The following is a 21936-nucleotide window of genomic DNA, read 5'->3' on the forward strand; positions in this document are numbered from 1 at the left end:
CAGTTTGACCTCAGTGCCAGGGAAACTCAAAGAGCAGATTATCTTGAGAGTCATCACGTGGCACTTACAGGGCAACCACGTGATCAGGCCCAGTCAGCATGGGTTTATGAAAGGCAGGTCCTGCTTGACGAACCTGATCTCCTTCTATGACAAAGTGACGTGCTGGGTGGATGAGGGAAAGGCTGTGGATGTGGTCAACCTTGACTTCAGCAAGGTTTTTGACACTGTTTCCCACAGCATTCTCCTCAAGAAACTGTCTGCTTGTGGCTTGGACTGGCGTACGCTTCTTTGGGTTAAAAACTGGCTGGATAGCCAGGCCCAAAGAGTCGTGGTGAATGGAGTCAAATCCAGTTGGAGGCAGGTCACCAGTGGTGTTCCCCAGGGCTCAGTACTGGGGCCTGTCCTCTTTAATATCTTTATCGATGATCTGGATGAGGGGATTGAGTGCACCCTCATTAAGTTTGCAGATGACATAAAGTTGGTTGCATGTGTCGATCTGCTTGAGGGTAGGAAGGCTCTGCAGGAGGATCTGGATAGGCTGGACCGATGGGCTGAGGTCAACTGTATGAAGCTCAACAAGGCCAAGTGCTGGGTCCTGCACCTGGGGCACAATAACCCCAAGCGGAGCTACAGGCTGGGAGATGAGTGGTTGGAAAACTGCCTGGTGGAGAAGGACCTGGGAGTATTGGTGGATAGTCGGCTGAAGATGAGCCAGCAGTGTGCTCAGGTGGCCAAGAAGGCCAATGGCATCCTGGCTTGTATAAAAAGCAATGTGGCCAGCACGTCTAGGGAAGTGATTATCCCCCTGTCCTTGGCTCTAGTGAGGCTGCACATCGAGTACTGTGTTCAGTTTTGGGCCACACGCTACAAGAAGGACATGGAGGTGCTCGAGCGAGTCCAGAGAAGGGCGATGAAGCTGGTGAGGGGTCTGTAGAACAAGTCCTACGAGGAGTGGCTGAGGGAGCTGGGTTTGTTCAGCCTGGAGAAAAGGAGGCTCAGGGGTGGCCTTATCGCTCTTTATAAGAACATTAAAGGAGGCTGTAGAGAGGTGGGGGTTGGTCTATTCTCCTACGTGCCTGGTGACAGGATGAGGGGGAATGGGCTAAAGTTGCGCCAGGGGTGTTTTAGGTTGGATATTAGGAAGAACTTCTTTACTGTGAGGGTTGTTAGACATTTGAATGGGCTACCCAGGACAGTGGTGGAGTCACCATCCCTGGAGGTCTTTAAAAGACGTTTAGATGTTGAACTTAGCAATATGGTTTAGTGGAGGACTTGTTAGTGTTAGGTCAGAGGTTAGACTTGATGATCTTGAGGTCTCTTCCAACCTAGACAATTCTTTGATTCTGTAATTAGGCCAAAGATAAACAGTTTTGGACCAACTTGTTCTCCTATGTGAATATTTCTTTAAATAATGTAGTCTACCAGCCTCGTTTAGATCCTGGTAACATCTCAACAAATCCTGCTGACTGTAATTCTGAAGGGTTTTCTACCTTTGAAACAGAGTGGGTCAAACCAGTGTAGCATGACAAGAATTAGTAATTCTGATTCCTAGAAATGAGTGTATATCCATTGTTTGCCCTTCATGTGTCTATTTGCTCTGTGTGGGGAATTATCTGCTTTATGCGACTTTCCCCAAATCTCTGAATGGATTACTCCAGCTGGCAGGTGTTGTGTGCTCCCTTTCACTGGAACGCATACAGAAGATATTCTATGTATTCTGCTCACTTCCTTTTTCCAGTCAACACCATTCCTCTTATCTCTCTTGTGTGACTTGCAAGTCAATTGCTATGGCTTTCGAATCAAAAGTGCAGAAATGTCTGCCATTACCATTGCAGAGAGATTATAGTCTTCATTGCTTGCTCAAAGTGGTCTTGGGCACATTCTAAACAAAAATTAAAAGGATGGTGTTCTGGTAGCAAGATGTCACAGTCAGTCATCTCTGTAAAGGCTAGTTAGATAGGATTGGAGAGAGTGAGAATGTCTCCTCTCAAATTACGAATAGCAATAGTGCCTTTTCCTCCACATTTGGATATATTTATTTCTAATCTGCACTGGTTCCTTTGCTTGTTTAGCTAATGGATGAACAAGTCACAAGGTCTTGAGATAGCATACTGGTATGGAAGAAAAGAAACAGTTCCTGATAAAAGAACTACCTTAAAAGGATTTATTTAGTAGTGTCTGGAAAAGCTGTTGGATGTTGGGATGGAATTTTTCCATCTCACCCTGCTATTGTATTATTAATAGCTTTCAGAAACTTATCAGTGTCCACATCTTCATAGTACTTTATATTTCAAAGTTTTAAAAGTAGATGTCCAGAGATTTTCCATTGAGCAAAACAGGAAGTACAAATCTGATATGTACTTATATATTTATTTTATTCTTATTAATTTCAAATATATTTAAAGATATTACATGATAGAAAAAGGAGAAGCGGAGAGTGGATTGGTTGGAGAGGTAGTGCTGTTTTTTCTCCTTGGATGTCTCCAATACCTGGCTGAATCAAGCCCTGATCAACCTGGTTTGACCTCAGAGCTGGCCATGCCTTTAGGCTGGACTAGAGACTTCATGTGGTCCCTTCCCATATGAGTTGTCTTGTAAATCCATAAATAAAACGAACGCTTCAAAATGGCAGGGTATTTGAGTGGCTGTGCATGGAGGTATCATGGTTGTAACTCTTTTTGCATTTAGGTCAGCATGGGCATTTGGCATGATGTCTTGTACCATTCATTTTGGCAAAATCTAGTCTACTTTTAATAATGATGATGAAAAAAAGAACATTAAAGGGAGACAAAACTGTGTCCTCATCACTCTGTGTCAACTATGGAGCTCTGGCAGTTTCCTTGTACTTTCTGTTGTTTAAGGAATGGGGAACAAAAAGAATAAGACACAATGGTCAGTTTTGTAGTGAACATTTCCTTCCTTAGAGAGCTGCTCATAAGTTAAGTTTTACTCCTCGTCATCTTAATGCCTCAGGGAAAGGCTGGGATTGCCTCTGCACTCTGATGAACCATAAGATAATTTATGTAGTAATTAGATGACATAAAGTACAACCAGGCCAAAAATAAATAAATAAATAAATAAATAAATAAATAAAATAGTGTGGTAATGAAACATGAAAGAGATGGCAATAGGTAGCTTTGAGGGAAAAGGAGTGTACATTTACAAAACTTCACTTCCTACTTCTTTTAGTACTCCCATTAGTGGTATCCTGCTAATGGGGAATGTTAAATATTTAATAGCTGACATTTCTATAATGTCTATGTAGTGCAGTAAAAGGTACATTTCAATTTAAGAGAATGAAAGCACTTTTCAGGTTGTTAGAGGGGAAGCTGATGGTGAACCTTGTATTTAGATTTCTTATTACTTCCAGCTATAATAGACTCTTGTGACTTGTTTGCAGCAAGCTAGGTATGAAAATCCTGATATCCAATCAGTGCCTTTTGTTCACCTTCTGGAAACTTACTGAATTGTGGCCAGCTCCCTCTTGCACTTGCCTGACTAAGCAGACGTCCTGAAACTACTTAGCAATTACTACAGTGGTGATAGTCTTGAGTTTCAGCGAGACTTAATAGCATTATGTGAGAGGTGGTGCAAGGTCTTTTGGATACAGAATGTTTTGGTGCATTCCCATGAAGGACTACAATAACAACCAGGCATGCCTATTCCATCTCTGTCCTTTCCTGACTTTTTCTGTACTTTCTCTATGAAGTAAAATAATAGTGTTGTGGAACATCCTTGTGGTCTTCATTCCTATAGGAAATTTACTGAAAAATTCCACCCTTAGCGTTGAGTGCAGTATGCTTGTAATTTAGAAGCTCTATAAAATCCTTTTCTAATAATGTAGAAATACATTTTTAGTTTTGGTGTACAATACAAATTGGTACAAGGGCAATTCTTTGATTCCTTTCCTTTACGGGAATACCTATGCTTATGGTAACATTAGAACTGATTTATATGAATTGCATACCCTCAGTAATAATTGCTATCCAGTGTCCATTTGTGAAGATTGTGTGACTCTCAGAGTTACTGCTATCAGTCTGATGTACTTTGCTTGATTTGAAGCCCATAGCAGTTCCCTGAAATATGCTGGATGAGTAATATAGATTGCAAACTTTAGCACTGGAGGAATACTTAAGTCCACATGCAAATGGAAAGAAAACTACTTCCAGGCACTCTTTGACCTTTTGATGATATCTGAGTGAATCTGCAGACATAGCCAATGTACTGCCATTTTTTTACTAATGACTTAGCGATAAAATATATATTGCTGCTTATCTAATTAAAAGATAGGCGATGCATGAATATACAAGTGTTTTTCTTGTTCATTTGTTCCATCTTGATAAAATAGATGGCTAACAGATAATCCTAACTGGAAGGAATGGTACAGAATTTTAAATATAGCACATATACGTGTAGATATATTTTTGACACATGACTGCAGCTTCTAACTGTGAATGTTTCATAGCATATGGACACAATATTTGTTTGTTTTCTTAAAATTTGAATGGAGTTGAGTGAGTGCATTTGAGGTCTTATTGTTATAGATAGAATAAGATGCTACTAAGAAGGAAATTCTGCTAATGCTTTTGACACCAATATGTGCCTATTACGATGACTAAACATCTACTAGAAACATTAATACCACGAATTGAAAATGGAGTATGTACAGCAAAAAAAACTTAGGAATTCCATTTTGCGTTTTAAAACAGGAAAAGGTTGACAGAGGATGCCTACTGGTATTTTTATGAGTTTTACTCGTGATTTGAGTTTTTCTGTGTATGTAATGTGTTAATGTTTCTCTTGACATATTTATTAGCTTAAAATTTCTCTGTTATAAAATAAAATGTTGATGTTTCAAACAAGGTACTTCTCTTTCTGTTGGCACCAAAACGCATTATGAATTACTTTAAATTATATTCAGTATTTTACCATTTTCTTCTTCACCTTGTGTATTTTGTTTCACTGTTTCTTTCTTTCTTTCTAACCTTTTTTCTTCTTCTTCTCTCTCCTCCTTTTTTTTTTTTTTTTTTTTTTTTTAAAAATTCACTCACCATTAGAGCTGATAAAGCAGATGATGAGGATGACGAAGATCTAACAGTGAATAAAACATGGGTCTTGGCACCAAAGATTCATGGTGGGGATGTGACTCACATACTGGACTCCTTACTTCAAGGATATGACAATAAGCTTCGGCCAGATATTGGAGGTAAGCTCTTAAAATAATTCAGTAAATAGAAGATGTGAACCAGAGATCACCTGCATTTTGCTAAAGTTGGCAAAAATGTGTTTAATATGTTATTATGCTTAATAAAGTTAAATATAACAGCAATAAAATGCAGTGGTTTTCTAGAACTGGTAAAAATAATATATCGTGCATGAGTAGAATTTTTGTGTTATATTTATAATTTTTTCCTTATGCAAAGTATTGTTTTCTTGGGACAGTGATCAATAAATCATTAAAAGATAATTATATTTTGCTTTGTTACTCCAAGATAATATTACAAAAATAATTGTATATATAAACCAGCCACAATTAAATATATAGAGAGAGAGTCAGCAGGAGTTTATTAAAGTATTATTCCTAGACATTTTAACCTTACTTTAGAAAGTGAACTGTAAATGTGTATTTTAAAGAGATTGAACTCAATCCACCACTTGTCTTTCCTTAGCTCAGATTTTGAAAAACTTTGTAAGAATCTATGACGACAGTTTAGGACTTTTGAAGATTATAAGAAGGAAGATTTCATTACTATATTTTAAACTTTTCAGTTAGTAGGAAAACAATTTTGTCTTTCAATAGTCAAAATATCAATTCAGATATAACTATTAAGTATAAATATTTAATAGGATTTGTGTTGAAAACATGGAATACATGAAAAATTCACCATCTCTTGTCTGCCACATGCATAGTGGATCAAGCTAAGAAAAATAATTTTATTTCTCTGAGTCTGTTTTCTGAACTGTGGATGGAGAGGTGGAGGACAGACTTATGTGTTAAATACTTGGTGTCAAAGAAATGTAATGTAAGTCTATAAGCTGCTTATACAATAAACAATTGTACAATCTAGACTTACTTCATTTATGTAGGAGATCAGAGAGATGCAATCCCAGACTGTTTGTTTTCTTTTCTTGTTTCTGACAATCTTTTTTTTTTTTTCCCTAAATTTCTTAGTTCTGTTTTGTTGCTGACTGTTTCATTGAAGACAATGAATGGCAATTTTTCTGTTTGTCATAACAGGGAATCTCATGAAGTTTGCTCTAAGTCCTTCCCTTCACCTTTATATAATTGAACTACTGTGAAGATTTAGACAACAAAAAACTCTTCCAGCTTATTTTTCTTTAAATTCTCAATGTGTGGCAGATGTATAGCATTCCTGTTTTTTCAGACTGCTCGATGCAAGAGAATTATAAGGGAGTAATCTATCTCCACAAAAAATCCTTCAAATGGAAGGTGTAGATGAAAGAAAACAGAATTCTGTTTCTCTTCTCTCCCCTTAATATTTTGTAAAAAAGAAAGGGAAAATAGAGAAAGAGAAAATTATTCTGACATATCCAACTGGTTATTCACTGGTCTTGGCAGAGCAAAAACTCTGACTTTCTGTGAGCTACTCTATGTGTAACTTTCTGGATTTCAAATACTAGTTTCCAAAAGAAAACACCTCCTAACTTCTACCTTCTCTCATATAAATGCTCCCTTTCTTTTTCTTCTTTACTTTCTTGATGATACACTTTTATAGTAATTTGACCTTTGCTATCTGGGACTTACGTCTACCCATATATTAAAAGGCTGGTGAACATTAGCCAGTGATGAGAACAGGAGACATTCTGGGGTATTCACATTGTTGTTAGGGGAACAAGTATTAAGGCTGATCATTCTAGATGGAGGAGAAATTGCAGAGTTCTGCCACAGGGCAGAAATTTTGGAGAATGTAAGATGAAATTTCCAGCTTCAAATACAGGCATCATATTCTGTCCAGATGCTTGAGAAATGCAGTAGAGATTTATCAGAGAGAAAAACAAAATCAGCCTATGGTTCATTCATCTTAGTCTGCTTCAATTATATGGATGAAATCTAGTGTCAGATTCCACATCTTCACAGTATATGTCAGTACTTTTACAGCAAAGTTATTGACTGGAATTATAATTATCTTTCAAGGTAATAATCTCCCGCATAAAATCTTTACTATTGAATTACAATGCTCAGTTAAAAACACTTTCTTTTTTTTATTATTATTTTTTTGAGGCCTGCAATTTTTGAATTTAAATAGCAGAGCAGATTTTTTTTCTTCCTGACGTTGACACAGAATTTCAGCATCTCAGAGTGAGATAAGAGGTTTCATTGTTAAATACGCAGAGGAAGATGATAAAGGAGAGCCAAATGAAAGTGGAAAAGTTAATGGTAATACTGAAATTTAATAGCAGAAAACCACATTCTGTCATTTTTGGTGTGTCTCACACAAGTATCCGTGAGTTGTACTGATTTCTAAATTGCTAACCTTTAATATGTTTATTAAGCATATTAGTCTTTAACTCACATATAACATACTTTTAGATGTTTGGAGCATAAACATATTATTAAAGTACTTCTTCTCAGTATGAAATAGTAGCGGTTACCACCTGGGATCTCTTATCTGTAGTATAAATTCCTATAATTACAGATACGATCTTGGAGTGTTGATGTATTAATGAAAAAATATTCTCCCGTATGTTTTGGCTACTTATAACCACACTGTTTTAGCTCCAGTACTAGATCAAATTATTTATTATTTTTCAACTTTGTAAAAGGCAAGTATTCTAGCTGCTCATTATTCCACCTTTCACAACTAATGGATACTAAAATAATTAATATTAGTTTATCAATCTACAGATTTTTGAACCCAAACTTGAGTTCAGAATATTCCTGGGGATTATCCAGCATCATCCCTTGCTAGTGGAGCACTGGTTCGTATCTGCAAAAGAAAGACTTCTTTCCATGTCTTGTTGCTTGCTGGGAAATTCTTTCTCACTCTTGAATTTTAAGCACAAGTCACTTATTTCTTTTCTGGGACAAGCCTGTCCTTAGCTACGTTTGTATCAAATGATGCTCAGTGCCAGTCAAACTTTCTAAATAACAGAAATTTAGTCTAGTAAAGAAAAGGTAGAAAAGCAGGAAATCAGGAAGTGTGAGTGCATCTCTCCAGATAAGGCTTAGCGAATGGGTTCCCTCTGTCTCTTGCATGCTACAGCTAATTTGAGACCTGATGAATTCTCTCTTGGGGGCAGCTGCTTCTTGGTGTTCTTTGCTCTCCCTGTTTAATATGCAGTCTACTGTCCTCTTGCATTCTTGCTTTACTCTAACCTCTTTCGTGCTCTCTTTTCACTCTTTAGAAGTTTCTGTAAGTCTATAATACTGTTTTGCACTTCACTCAGGATGTGTTAAACAGCTTTCTTCCTACTCATAATGTTTTCAAGGCTGTTACTAAATTTTGTAAATAAAATAAGAAGTGTTCATTGTAGAAATATCTTCCCAAACCACGTTTCACATTTAGCTCTTTGTGGAGAGCAGTTGAACAAAGTAATTATATGGATGTTAAATTAGTATAAATAATGTATTTTCCTCCAGCTTTTGTCATTTTAGTGGGCTCATATCAGTTCTAGTTTATGAACATGAGTAGAATGAATTCTTTCTTCTAATTCACAGAAACACTGGGATCTGTTCTATACAGAAGAACTAAGAAAAAACAGCCCCTTTTAATGATATTGCATCAGATATATTTCTTCTTCTTCATTTGGGTCAATTAAAATAATTTCAACAGAGGCAGATTTTCAGACTCTTCACTGGGTCTTAATAGGTCTAATAATCTTACTCAGAGCAGTATGGAAAAGGCAACTGAACCCTGTGGCACATTACAAGAGAACCCTTGTGGCAGATCAAGTACTGCTTTCTGCAAGCTGGAATTTCATAAAATTCACACAACCCACATTAAAAACTGGCTTACTGACAGATCTCAAAATTCAGTTATTAATAAGGAAATATCAGAGGTAGGGTTGTCTCACAGGAAAGTCTTGATCAAGAGTAGTGCTGTTTTAAAAGATTTCAGCAAATTTACTTTTTTTTAAGTAGGCAAATGATACACAGATTGTTGGAGACTTTATGTGCAGAATAATTCCGTCCTTCAGTAAATTCAGAGACAAACAAAATATAATTGTTAAAATAAAGAAAAAAGGAAAAAAAAAGTCTGTGGGTTATAATTCAAGGTGAGAGCTGCACTGAAGAGCAATGATTTAGGGCAAAACTTGGTTATTTTGTGTAGTATGAGTTCTTAGGTATGCATCACCCAGAAGAGTAAGTCCCCTTTGAAAAGAGACACTATGAGTAGAAAACTGGAAGTATTCATGCAGCACTGATAACACCATTACAAAAAAATTCCACTCTTGGTGTTCACAACTCAAGATGGGTCTGGAAACAATAGAACAAGTTTAGAAGTTAAAGCTGAACAGATTATCCATGACTAGCATTTGCAGTATGTGGCATGAACTGCTCAGGTTACGGAAGTCTGAGGTGACTTTAATCCTTGTGTTTGTGTGTGAAGAAGTTTGACATATGGCTAGGAATTGCCAAAGTTGGAATTAAAGAACTGAACTTCAGAATAAAGCAAAATTTCCTATTAATAGGAAGAATTAAATATTTCCTACAATTACAGGGCAAAAAGGACAGGATCCCGCATTTCTTGACCAATGAAGCAAGATATACTTTGATCCAGCTCCTTATGTTCTAGTCTGGCAGTAGTTAAAATGAGGGGTTTGTTATATAGATAAACAGGCTTTCAAAATCAAAGGGAGTACATATGTATTTATGAGACGTGGCGTGTGTAAAAATACATGTAACATTACATAGGCAACGTGTGTATATATACACACAAATTTATTTATTTATTTATTATTTTTTCTTCCTCCAATATTTCCATCTGTGCATACTAGTTTCCAAGGGTCCATTTAAACATTCTGTGAATCGTGCTCGGGACAGCAGGATGATCAAAGGATTTAGTGCTCTGTGGTCATACAGAAAATTCTTTGTGCAGCCTGACTAGGGTGTCTTGGTCTCAGGTTCAGGGCAATGGGTAGTCAGATTTGGGATCAGGGAGAATTTCCTGCCAAGTGAGACTAACAGGGAAAAGGTATCTTTGGATATTTAGGAAATGTATCTTGCCTGTTGTCATAGCTGACAGGAGGGATGCCCTTTTTCTTTCTGTGTGCCTGTCTGAGTTTTTGATTTTTAGATTTTTTTTAGTTTTAAGTTTGAAAAATCCTGTATTAATTAAGGTTTTACATTTGTTATAGAGCACTTAGGAGATCTCTGATTGTTTGCAGTATAAAGAAATCAAATCTGATGACGTAGCACTCCTCTTCTATGAAATCAAAGTACATTTTTCCTGTACCTTCCTCCTTTTCCATCTACAAATGAGCAGAGGTGCTTCACTTTAATGTGTCAGATCATGGGAGAAAGAGCAGCAGAACTTTGTAATTAAGGGACTAGGACATATATCTTGTGTCCATACTCTTTGTCATTCACTCTCCAGTACAAGCTGGAAAAAATGCTTGGTGAATTGATGTTTAATCGCAATTCTCTCCGGCACCACACCCTGACCATTTGTACCTTTTCCCCAAAAAACAGTTATGAGGTTGGAACTGATTTATCAATGACAGGTACATCAGACATGACTTTCTTTGGAAGTTGCTTAGAGTTTTTGTCTTTCTGTAAATACATTATGAGAATATATTTCTAAAACAGTTAATATTGTCAGCCCAGTGAGAGTAGTTTTACTGGCTTTCTTAAGAAAAGTAAGTTTGAAAATGTTTAACTTTTAAATGACTTTCTCTTAATGAACTTTCAATTTGGTGTGTGGAGCAGTATATTGATCAAGTTGATGAAAAGATATTAATAATCCTTTGGTGTTCTATTATTGCATGAATTGAAGAAATATGTAATAAGTTATTTTATTTTTGTCAGACATCTTCAGTAGGAATTGACAGAGGTGCTGTATATTGATTTCTTGTAGTTGATAAACACACCTGCTCCAAGACCTTATGGTTTGCTCTGCTATCATTTTTTTTTCTAAACATTTGTTTCTGTTTATGATTAATTTTTAATGTTGGAAGAATGTTATCCCTCTGCACCCCCCTTACCTTTTATACTTTTTTATATCTATCTTGTACCTGTTAACATGACAGATGGTGGTTGTATTAAGAATTAAAAAAATCATCTTGATAATTCTAACTTAATTCACATGGAATAAGGGAGTCAAATCATATATGATTCTTCACAGAATGAACAAAACAAGATTTACTTTTTCTGAGTTTAATAAATGAATATTGTTGTTTTAATACATACATTGAAATACATTAACAGTGTAAAGAATTAATTAAATATGTAATTACTATTGTTACTATTTTGTTTAGTGAGAACTACGGTAATTGAGACAGATGTCTATGTTAACAGCATTGGCCCAGTTGACCCAATCAATATGGTAAGTTTTGAATATTGACAGAAAGTAGTATCTGAAAGATGTTGTAGATTAATATTATGAAATAATTATAAGCTTATTCAAATAAGCTTATTTATGTCTTACTGTGTATTCTTGTGCTGTTAGATATAATTGTGCTTATTGCAGAAACTTGTTTAGACTACGTACTTCAAATTGTTTTAATTATTTCAATAAACTTATTTTTAAAAAAGTGTTTTCTAAAAATACAGAAGACATTGCATCAAGTGTTTATTTTGGTACATGTTGAACAATTTCACTACATTTGTTTATATTTGGTCTACCTCTGGCCCAGTATAAAATATTTCCTGGAGATATTCTTAAGACTAGGAAAAATAACAATTTACCCAGCATTTGTGAGTAAAACCATTTTCAGTGTAATGAGTTATTTATTTTGATAATTCATGGAAAGAAAAAAAAATAAATAAACTCTATTGTCTTCCTTCTTCTATGTCTTATTTAGTCTTATGGGTCTTCCTCAATGTGTGTGTGCACATAGCTGGTTTCTTCAGAAGTTAAAGCAATGCAATGCACCTTAGTTTCAGGAGAGATATGTTGAGGTCAGATCTCATCTATTGGTACAAATGCTGAAATAACAGCACTTACGAGGAAGTTCAGTCTGTGGCCTTTTCTCAAATTGCTTAGATTTTCTGTCATTTCTGTCTGAAATGGCGATGGTGGAGGATTTAGAGAGGCTTCTGTACAAGACTTCTCCTGGGCAGTGCCACCCAGCACTGGCAGTGGCTCCTGTCAGTAGCTCAGGATCTGAAGTACTAAGACTGAGACTGGCACTTGGGTGAGTTTGAGCTCATTGTCCTCCTGTCTTTTTCCTTTTCCACCTCCCTACAGGACTGCTCACAGTTTTGCATTTGCATACAGAAGGGCATTTTGTTCAGTTCTAGTATGCTGGGATATGCCAGTGCAGGCAATTTCTGAGCACTTCGTGAAAGCAGTTATTCCAGAAGACTGTTAAAGATTTAGTGATTTGCTTGAATGTCATCACGCTTGGGAACAGGGAATGTTGACTTTCATTGGTGTGAAGCAGGAAAGGGCAGTGGTACTTAGATACTAAGGATAAAGATGCCAAAAACAGATGATGCAGATCTATGGCAAATGACATACGTTAAAGTGTAACAGTCTACCAAGTTTAGGGTTGTCATCACTTGGGCTGTGGCAGGTAATTCAGTGTTTCAGGTGAGGGCTGTACGTAAATAACTGATTGAAAGAGCACAAGAGCAATGTGGTAGGGGAATTTTTTCACATTTTCATGTCCAATATAAGTGCTTTTTGTGGTTTCATCCCTTTTCCAAATGTAGTCTTTCTCCTCTGCTTCTCCTCTTCACATCTTCTGAAGGAACTCACAGCGGGAGCAAAATATGGGGACAGGCACTTACTGCTAATGAGAACATAGCAAATTGTAAATGTTTCCTTTACTAGTAACCAAGGTTTCCTTTATTAGTAATGAGGTCTTTCAGCCAGTGACCAGTAGGTTGCATACATGAGGACCAAAAACGGGAAATATTTCCAGCTCCAGTTTGCCAGTTACAAAGAACCAACTCTTGCCATCCTCTTATCCCTACCATGTGTTACACCTGCAGTAATTATAGGATCAGCCATAGGACTATATCATGACACTTGGTTAGAGGTCTACCCATATCTGCTACAGTTGGGCAATGCTGCTTTTGACATAGTGATAACAAAATGCAGCCATACTGACTTTAATCTAAGGCAAGGATATCAAATTTAAAAAGCATATTACTTCATTATAAAGTAGGATCCTAATGGTTATAATGTATATCAACATTTATCCCCCTAATCTGATTTAAAAAAGAAATAACAATGAAGCTGCTCACCAGAGGCTAATAAGGTAAAAATGTCTTTAAAACACAGAACTTTGAAAACTATTCTATGTTTTAAAAAAATGAGCAAAGAACTACTTAGCAATTCAAATTATAATCTAAGGGCACTATGGTCTTCATAAAATAGCAATTGCTTTCTCTGTGCTTGGACTCCAGGAACCTGGATCATATGAACATCTAATATCACTAGAAAAATAAATGTTTGTGAAAATAAATAAAACCATATATATGCAAATAGTTTTTATTAAGGCTTCCAACTAAGATGTCTTTAATCTAGGAAACAACATTCTCAGCAAAAAATAATTATGGATTTGACCCTGTAAGCAATTGTTATGTGAGCTCTTTCATTAGGGAAGCACTTTCCCTGGAGTTAATATTGTTTGTGCTAGTTAACCAATATTCCAAAAATTGCTTCCATTACAAGGGTTGTCCTTAGTCCTTCATTTTATCACTTTATGTGAGAACACATATCTGTGATTCCCCATCGAATTACTCACTTGCCAAATATGTTAATTCACTCCGGCAAATGATGTCCTTTAACTATTTAGTTAGGAAACAATATGGCATGATGTAGAAAGGGGTTTTTTTGAAACGATGTTGAAACAGCATATCAGGGGAGTATGTTCCTCTGAAAGCTTCAAAGGACACTCATTATGAGAGGAAACTGATTTATGTTTATAATTCAGTCTATTTTCCTCTTGCTATCTGATAGACTCTTTCACTTTCATAAAAGTGAGGCTTTAAGCATATGTATGACATTCATTAGAATTTGTTTTTGAAGGCTTGCATTTTGGCTTTCAGTATTTAATTTAACAAAGATCTACATAAATTTCTAGATGGTATAGACACCCCATGCATAAATAATGTCTTCCTACAGCATGTGGTCTCTCTAGGCATCTGCAGCCTGAGTAAACATTTTTAACAAGTGTCCAGATCAATGAAGTATTTAGGCTTCTAATACTAGATTTTTGAATCTGTCGTTTAGAACTACCCTGGGCTATGCATCCTGCAATGGTCATATAAACCATATCTAAGTGCATTTTTATGGCCAAAGTCTCGGTCCCCAATACCTCTGCAGTGGTCTAGATATTTCTTAATGGAATTTAGACATATGATGAATATTTAGAGCCTGTTTTCATTTATGTGGAAGCTTATTCTGATGAGTGCTTAATATATACGTTTTAGGCTCTTTCCTTCCAAAGTAGGGCTAATATATATATTTAAAAAAGGCCACTGGTGGTACAGTTTTTAAGTCTGTTATATGGTCCCTGTGTAGAAATACATGTTCATCCATGCTGTCTGCGGGCCTCACAATCTTTTTTTTTGCTGTGTTCATCCCCCAGTCCCTCTGTGTTCACCAACACATAAAGTTTTGTGCTACTGATGCCCCAATGTCTCCAGGATATGCAGATGTTCTCCGCTACTGCCTGTGGCAGAACCATGCCAGTGCCTTGGCTTTTGTGGTCTGACAGCTCAGATTGGAATTCCTTTCATGTTGGAAGAAGATTGTGCAGAGCAGAACCATTGTCTGTAAGAGCTCTGTGATAACCAAGTGAGAGTAAAGGCATGAGCACTTCTGGCCATGTTTGAGAATTTATGAGTTTTCATAAGGTTGTGCATGTTCATCATGCAAGCATTACAGGTTCTGTTTTATTTTGTTTTGGAGTCCATTGTATGCATTTTATGAAAGCAGCTTCCATTCTCTTTCATAGTGTAGGAATAATTGGAAATCAAAACAGAAATATCAACAAGTCTTTGAATATTACCTGTCGCTTATTGTATAGCATCTTCTTTGGACTGAACTAGAATAGCACACTTTCTTTCCCAACTTACTCTTTTATTTTGACTAAGAAAGGTAGATCCCAATCATTCTGATGCCTATCAGCACTAAAAGTGATCAGAGTTAATTGCTTGTTACTCAGAGGAGTGTTTGAGGTAGATGGAGACAATGTTCATTTACAACAGCTGAGGAAATATTCACAGAATCACAGAATTGTCTAGGTTGGGAGACCTCAAGATCAAGTCCAACCTCTCTGACCTAATACTAACAAGTGCCCCACTAAACCATATCGCTAAGTTCAACATCTAAACATCTTTTAAAGATCTCCAGGGATGGTGTCTCTACCACTTCCCTGGGCAGCCTGTTCCAGTGCCTAACAACTCTTTCAGTAAAGAAGTTCTTCCTAATAGCCAACCTAAAACATCCCTGGCGCAACTTTAGCCCATTCCCCCTCGTCCTGTCACCAGGCACATGGGAGAATAGACCAACCCCCGACCATCTACAGCCTCCTTTAATGTACTTACAAAGAGCGATAAGGTCGCCCCTGAGCCTCCTTTTCTCCAGGCTGAACAAACCTTCTATAATCTTAAACATTGTTGTTTCTTTGTTATAAAATACACTTAAGTATTAAAAGCAGCATGTCTATTAGTATTTCTTATTTTGCCAGCTGTAGGAACTTGAATAATAATTCATAAATACAGTTTTATGAATGCTTTCTGTTTTTCATGGGGGAAAAAAATAGCTTAAATTGATTAGTCTGGTTCTGGCAGGCAGCGAGTTTGCCTATTACTATTGCAAGGTACTTGCAGCTTATCCTACCTGGTTTTGGGGGAATCAGCCAAGTACAAGCAATATTCTGCTCATACTGGCTCAGCACAACAGTCTGTACGTCACTCTCAATTTCTGTGATCATTTTGAAGGGAAGGGCAAGGGATGAGGGAAAAGACAGCCTTTGTATGACAGGGAAACGTTGCAGTAGCTTTCTGAAAGCCAACCAAAGAAGAGCCATCTTTTCAGCCCCCACTTTAAACAGCATTTAGTACTTGTCACTTTTTCAACTACAGTTTGCCAGTTGTCTCTTTACAGATATGAAGTCAGAATAGGTAGTTAAGGTCCCACACAATACACTAGAAAATCTGTGCTCTTTGATATAAAATGTGCCCTAATTTGTTAGGAATCATTTAGGAATGATGTAATCTGCGAACTTTTTGTTCTGTAGCTCATTCTTTAATCTTGTGTTAGTCTAGTTCATGTTTCAGGAGATACTGTTTTTGTTTTTGTTTTTGTTTAGTAGCATTGTGTCACTTAAGACACAGTTGACATATTTTCAGTATAAATAATAATTAAGAAAAAAAAACAACTTGACTTTAAATTTATTGACTTCAGTAGAGAGTATGCCACTGGTTTAAAATCCATTTTATATCATTTTAGATTCATCATATTCACAGACAAAACAATAACTTTTTGACCCTTCCACACTGTCCTTTGCTGTGGATAATCACTGCTCTGTATGTGAAGTCTGAAGTCTGAAATCTAAAAATTTTCCATAATGTGATGGATCACAGAACTATGAGCAAGGCCTCAGACAACCTCACAAATTCTGATTTTCTTTTTTTTTTTTTTTTTTTTCTTAATCTATCTATCACAGTTAATCTCTTGTTTGTGTTTTCGTTGTTATGATGACAATTTTTTGTAACCTTTCCAATTGCAGTCTTGCTCCACTCATACCATTTAGACATGTCCTACAGAGAGAACATTCCACAGTTTCTACTGTTATTTCTTGCTCCTGCTTCCTTTAAGGCACTTCAAAGCCTATTCTCAGCTTTTTTTTTTTTTTTTTTCTTCATTTTTCCCAAGAGGCTAGCTTCTGCTTGAAAGAAACTTTTTATAAGCAAATAAAAAAAGCTTCTAAGCTTCTTCCCTTTTTTTCTCATCATGATCCTGCTTAAACTTTTTTTTTTTTTTTTTTGGTAGAGGCTACAAAATGTTGCAAGCAATTAAGCCTTTGCTGTGCTAAAATCACTACTTGTAATCTGTAATTCTGACTGGTATTGTGTTCTCTGTTTTCTGTTACTTTTGTTCCTATTGCCTTTACAGATTTATTTTATTTTATTTTATTTTATTTTATTTTATTTTATTTTATTTTATTTTATTTTATTTTATTTTATTTTATTTTATTATTTTATTTTATTTTATTTTATTTTATTTTATTTTATTTTACTTTATTTTATTTTATTTTATTTTATCTATTTATTTTTTTATGTTAAATTTAAACTGTAAGTTCCTTGCAGAGGATGTGTATCCTATATAAGCACTTTTGAGCATCTGTGAAATCAGTTTTGACCTAAACCAAGAATAACATTAATATAATTACCACATAGCATTTCACTGAAAAGATGAAGGTATCAGCTATCACTCAACCAGTGTTCCGCTCCTGCTTTTTCCCCAGACTGCACAGACTTCTTGGCTGCTCTGCTGTACAGTTTATTGTTACTTCTGATACCTTAATATCTGCTCCAAACCCTTTCTGACTGCTGCTGTGGTTGTCTGTCTTGTATCTGTAGCTTAGACAAGCTACATATAGTTCTTTGTCATGTACCTCTTATCTTTGCTTCAAATATATTATAAATATTTTGGAGAACATTGCATGTCTGTTCTTTGTTATTAATTCTTAATCTGTCTGTCTATATGGAAATTTGTGATGCTGCATTCAACTTGTGGGAGTGATTCTGCTGGCCTAGATTTGCCTAGGTTTTGGGTAGAAAGATGAGGGATGTGCTTTGACTGTTAAAACTGCTTGTAGTCATCTAGAAATTGCCCTTGGCTTTGGCTCCTACAATACAGGTTGTCATTGACTCTTTCACTATTGTGCTCCAGAGGAAAGCTGCTGTCCTTGTGAGTGCCAGGATCTATGCTGACACTATAAAATCTCAACATCTGTTAAAAGCTGAGCAGCTATAGGAACAGGATTTTTCTCCTCATAGCGCATGCTCTAGGAAGTCTACTTTGCCAAGCGAGGGAATGGGCTGCTTGCTCTTTCTACGGCCACACCTCCTAGCTGTTTACTAAGGAGGCAAACCCATTTTTGGAATAAGTGTTTGTCCTACACCCTTAGTAGGTGTGAGAGAGCTGATAAAGTAGCTGTTAAGAAATGCAGTGTTCTTTTACTAGTGAATGTAACTTCCCTGGCTGTTATCTTGGCTTTCATTATTTTTATTTTGTTGTAGTGTGCCAGCCCTTAAAAAGGACTTGGGATCAATAAAGTCTTTGGAAGTTCTTATCATTTATTCATGCTTTTATATCTTCAGTGTAGCACACAGGTATTAGGAGGTTCCTGACTGCCTCAGGAACCAGAAAGGTAAACTGGTATGACTGCTATTATTTCACATAGGATCACATATATCACGTATCATACAAGAGTTGCAGGGTAGAAACCAAAAGCAGGTAAGTCTCTGTCCTGGTTTTGCTGTCAACGTTGGGATTTTGGTTTTGCCATCAATGTTGGGATTTTGAATCTTATCAGGAAAACTGTGGAATCAAAAGAGCCAAGAGTAACTTTGCTCTTTTTTAAAAGAGCAAAGAGTGAAATTAATCTGGTGGTAAAGCAGTTGTAGTGTACTGAACAGTGAAGTGTTGTGTTTGAGACTTATTTATAAAATGAAATTGTAGAAAACCATGTATGCTTGACTGATGCACAGCTTTGTTGCTAAATTTGTTCATGGGCCTAATTTTGACTACTTAAGTCTCTCTAGTTACAGAAAGGTAGATGTAGCTTCAGAATTTAGAAACTACTGTTAATGCAGTTGATAGATCACTACTGGCAGCCTTGAAGCTGAAGACTAACTCCTTATTAGCATTCACTCCTGAGTTATATTTATATCTATGTATGGATGTATGTCTGATTTTTGAGATCTGAGTTGTCTTTGCTTCTTTCTGTAGTTTAATGTTTTTGAATGGCAGTGGCTGAAATGTTCAGATTTCAACTGAAAAACATAAAAAACCCTTTCTGTATTATTTTCAATATGCAAATGTATCCATATTGTTTACTTCCTCTTCTCATGCTTTCTTCAAAAGTCCCAAATCTAAGCTGATCATATGAAAGCAGAGATTTTGCTGAAGTATTTTATTTTTCTATCTAATCTTTTAACTAGTGGGCAAGATTTTTATTATAATCTACAAAACAAATAAATCTTGCCTTTTTTTCACATTTTGATTTGCATCTGTCACTTTACATGTTCAAAACAAGGACTGGAGAAGCACAGATGCCAAATTATGTTGTGAAGAGCAGTGGATATCTTCTGTATCATGGCTATATAGGTCTTTCTGTGCTGCCTCACCTTCTGTAGATATGATTTGCCATATTTACACTTCCCCTGTGCATATGTTGTCATAGTAATACCCTCCAGTGTGATTAGCTGCATAATTATAACAATCTGACTGGTTAAGAGAGTCTGGGAGCAGATGGTTTACACTTTTGTTTAGTGTATTTCCTGCAACCTCCACCCTTTCCACCACTGTAATATCATTAATTTAATATTAGATGTACATATCAGAATCACTGTGATTTGTCAGATCTTTTCAATCTCATTGGAGGGTCCACAAGTGAACAAACTAAAATGCTTACTAAAATGTGGAATTTTACTTTTGATTCAGTCCCAGACATGGGGATCAAGTTCTGAAACCATGGTTGAGTCTGATGCAGCTCAAAAACCTTATTTAAACAGCTTTTAGAGTAACCCACCAGGGAGAGCAACCGTATGTTAAAACTTTTGTTAAGAGAAGTTATACTTCAAGGATAGCTAAGTATTTGAATAAAGTACTTAAAGACACTGCATTGGTGTCCAGAGATATTTTGGTGAGGGAAAAGGTAAAGACTATGAGAGCATACTGGCTTCTCAATGACAAGGTGAAGATAAATTGGCTAGTGCCTCATGGTTTTGTTGGCTCTTACCTCTTGAGAGAGCATGTGGTTGGTTGCCAGTTTGTCTATGACTCTTCATTGTCTAAACCTCTTAACCATCACACTTACCTGAGTCTTTGATATTAAATCACATAACTTCATGTCAAAACATATAGATCGATAGAGTGTTTTCTCTAGCTTCCCTTTCTTCATTTCTTTTTCCCTGAAGAATTCCCTGCCTCATTCACATTAAGTTTGACTTAAAGGAATTAGAAAACTGAATAGAATAAAGAAACTTGTTGAAAATATTATGGGTAACTAAACAAGATGAAATCATGTCACACTCAGTGACTGAACTGAGTTCAGGCACGACCTCTGAAATAGATTTCTGAATTCGCTTGTGGCACTGCAGAAAAATCCAGGTGTGCTTCATGTAAAATTTTGAATCTAGTAAAGCTAGGGTAGGTTTATTGTGAGTGAAGAAGAAATGAAAAGAAGACACTTTTATTTATTTATTTATTTATTTATTTATTTTTACCCCTCTGAAATTCATCAGTAATGAACTGTATTGCACTACTGTAGTTGGATAACACAATATTTCAGCTCCTTTTTTTTTTTTTTTTTTTTTTTGGGGGGGGGGGGGGGGGGCTTGTCACTGCATTGTATTTAGTCCCAGAAAGCTAGGCTACTTTTTCCAGTTGCCAAAGAAAATGTGTTGTGGTTAACATAATCCAGCCGGACATTTAGCTACTCATTGCTTGACTTTTCTACAATTTTTACTATGGAATATCAAATCACTTGTGAGACTGCCAGACAAAATAATCAAGAAAAAATGTTTTCTTCTTCGTGTAATTTTTTTAATCCTTATTGATGCTATTGTTATGTTGGAATTGACATGTTGTAGGTACACTAAGAAATAATCTTGTAGAATGGTATTTGCCCCCCCCCCCCCCAACTTTTCAATAAAAAACATTAGCAGGCTATTTTCTTGCTTGACTATAATTGAACTGTACTTGTTCTTTTTGAGAAACTAATTTTGAGAATTCAATATATTCCCATAGAATAACTGTTCCTACTCTATTTGAAATAGTTGCTTTTACTTGTTTTTCTCTGAGACTACACACCTGCTTGTCAGTATTCACAGATTGTTGTGACTGCATGGCCCTTTAATGGTAATCTCTGATTCGTCACTGTATTCCCAGATTTTGGAGTTTGTTATGATCTTTTAGAGAGGAAAGAGATGGAAGAGGATTGCAGTTATCTGTAAATAATTAGGCAGGTGGGCTCTTTATGCCAGCTGCGCAAAAGAGTTCAGTGATCTAATCAAATACCAAATATGAGCTAACATGTGACATGGTTATTGAACCATGTGAGGCTAAATATGAATAAGCACACATTTTGCTATGGCTGTGACTAATGTAGGCATAGATTGATTTCATTTTATTCTGCATGGCTATTTTATCATTAGTTTCATTTGGAAGAGAAAATAGTAAACCAGTTTTTATGGTTACAGAATGGCATTGAATTGTGAGCTTTATAAGATTAATAGAGGTAGTGATAAGAGTGTTAAATTTCACTTTTTCTAAGAAAACAAGGAAAGCAAAATAGTTGCTCAGAAAGATTTGCTGCACTAAAATAAAATTGTATAAATCTGATGTGCCGTTGTGCTTTTTATTATGGCATATAAACAAAGATGGGGATTTTATTCATCTCATTCTGGAAACAAAGTATTTTTAGAGAAGATACCTAAATGCTTTATTATAATGATTTTTCTACTGCATTTTCAACATATTTTAGGGACCCCTGTTTCCCCTTTTAATGAGAAAATACGAGTTTTGTTTAAACAACTCCTGTAATACACAGTTCTGATAAAAA

General features: G+C 36.0%; 1 protein-coding gene across 2 annotated transcripts in view; it reads left to right on the top strand.

The window, feature by feature from the left end:
• The window catches only part of GABRG1 (gamma-aminobutyric acid type A receptor subunit gamma1), a 57714-nt gene that overhangs the window by 16200 nt on the left and 19578 nt on the right, over positions 1 to 21936 (top strand). For both annotated transcript variants that reach the window (XM_072037648.1, XM_027457150.3), the window contains exons 2-3: positions 5058 to 5206; positions 11440 to 11507. In XM_072037648.1, coding sequence (XP_071893749.1) covers positions 5058 to 5206; positions 11440 to 11507 — 217 coding nt within the window. The remainder of the gene's footprint in view (positions 1 to 5057; positions 5207 to 11439; positions 11508 to 21936) is intronic.

Source organism: Anas platyrhynchos, chromosome 4 (assembly GCF_047663525.1).
Source record: "Anas platyrhynchos isolate ZD024472 breed Pekin duck chromosome 4, IASCAAS_PekinDuck_T2T, whole genome shotgun sequence".
Taxonomy (NCBI): Eukaryota; Metazoa; Chordata; class Aves; order Anseriformes; family Anatidae; genus Anas; species Anas platyrhynchos.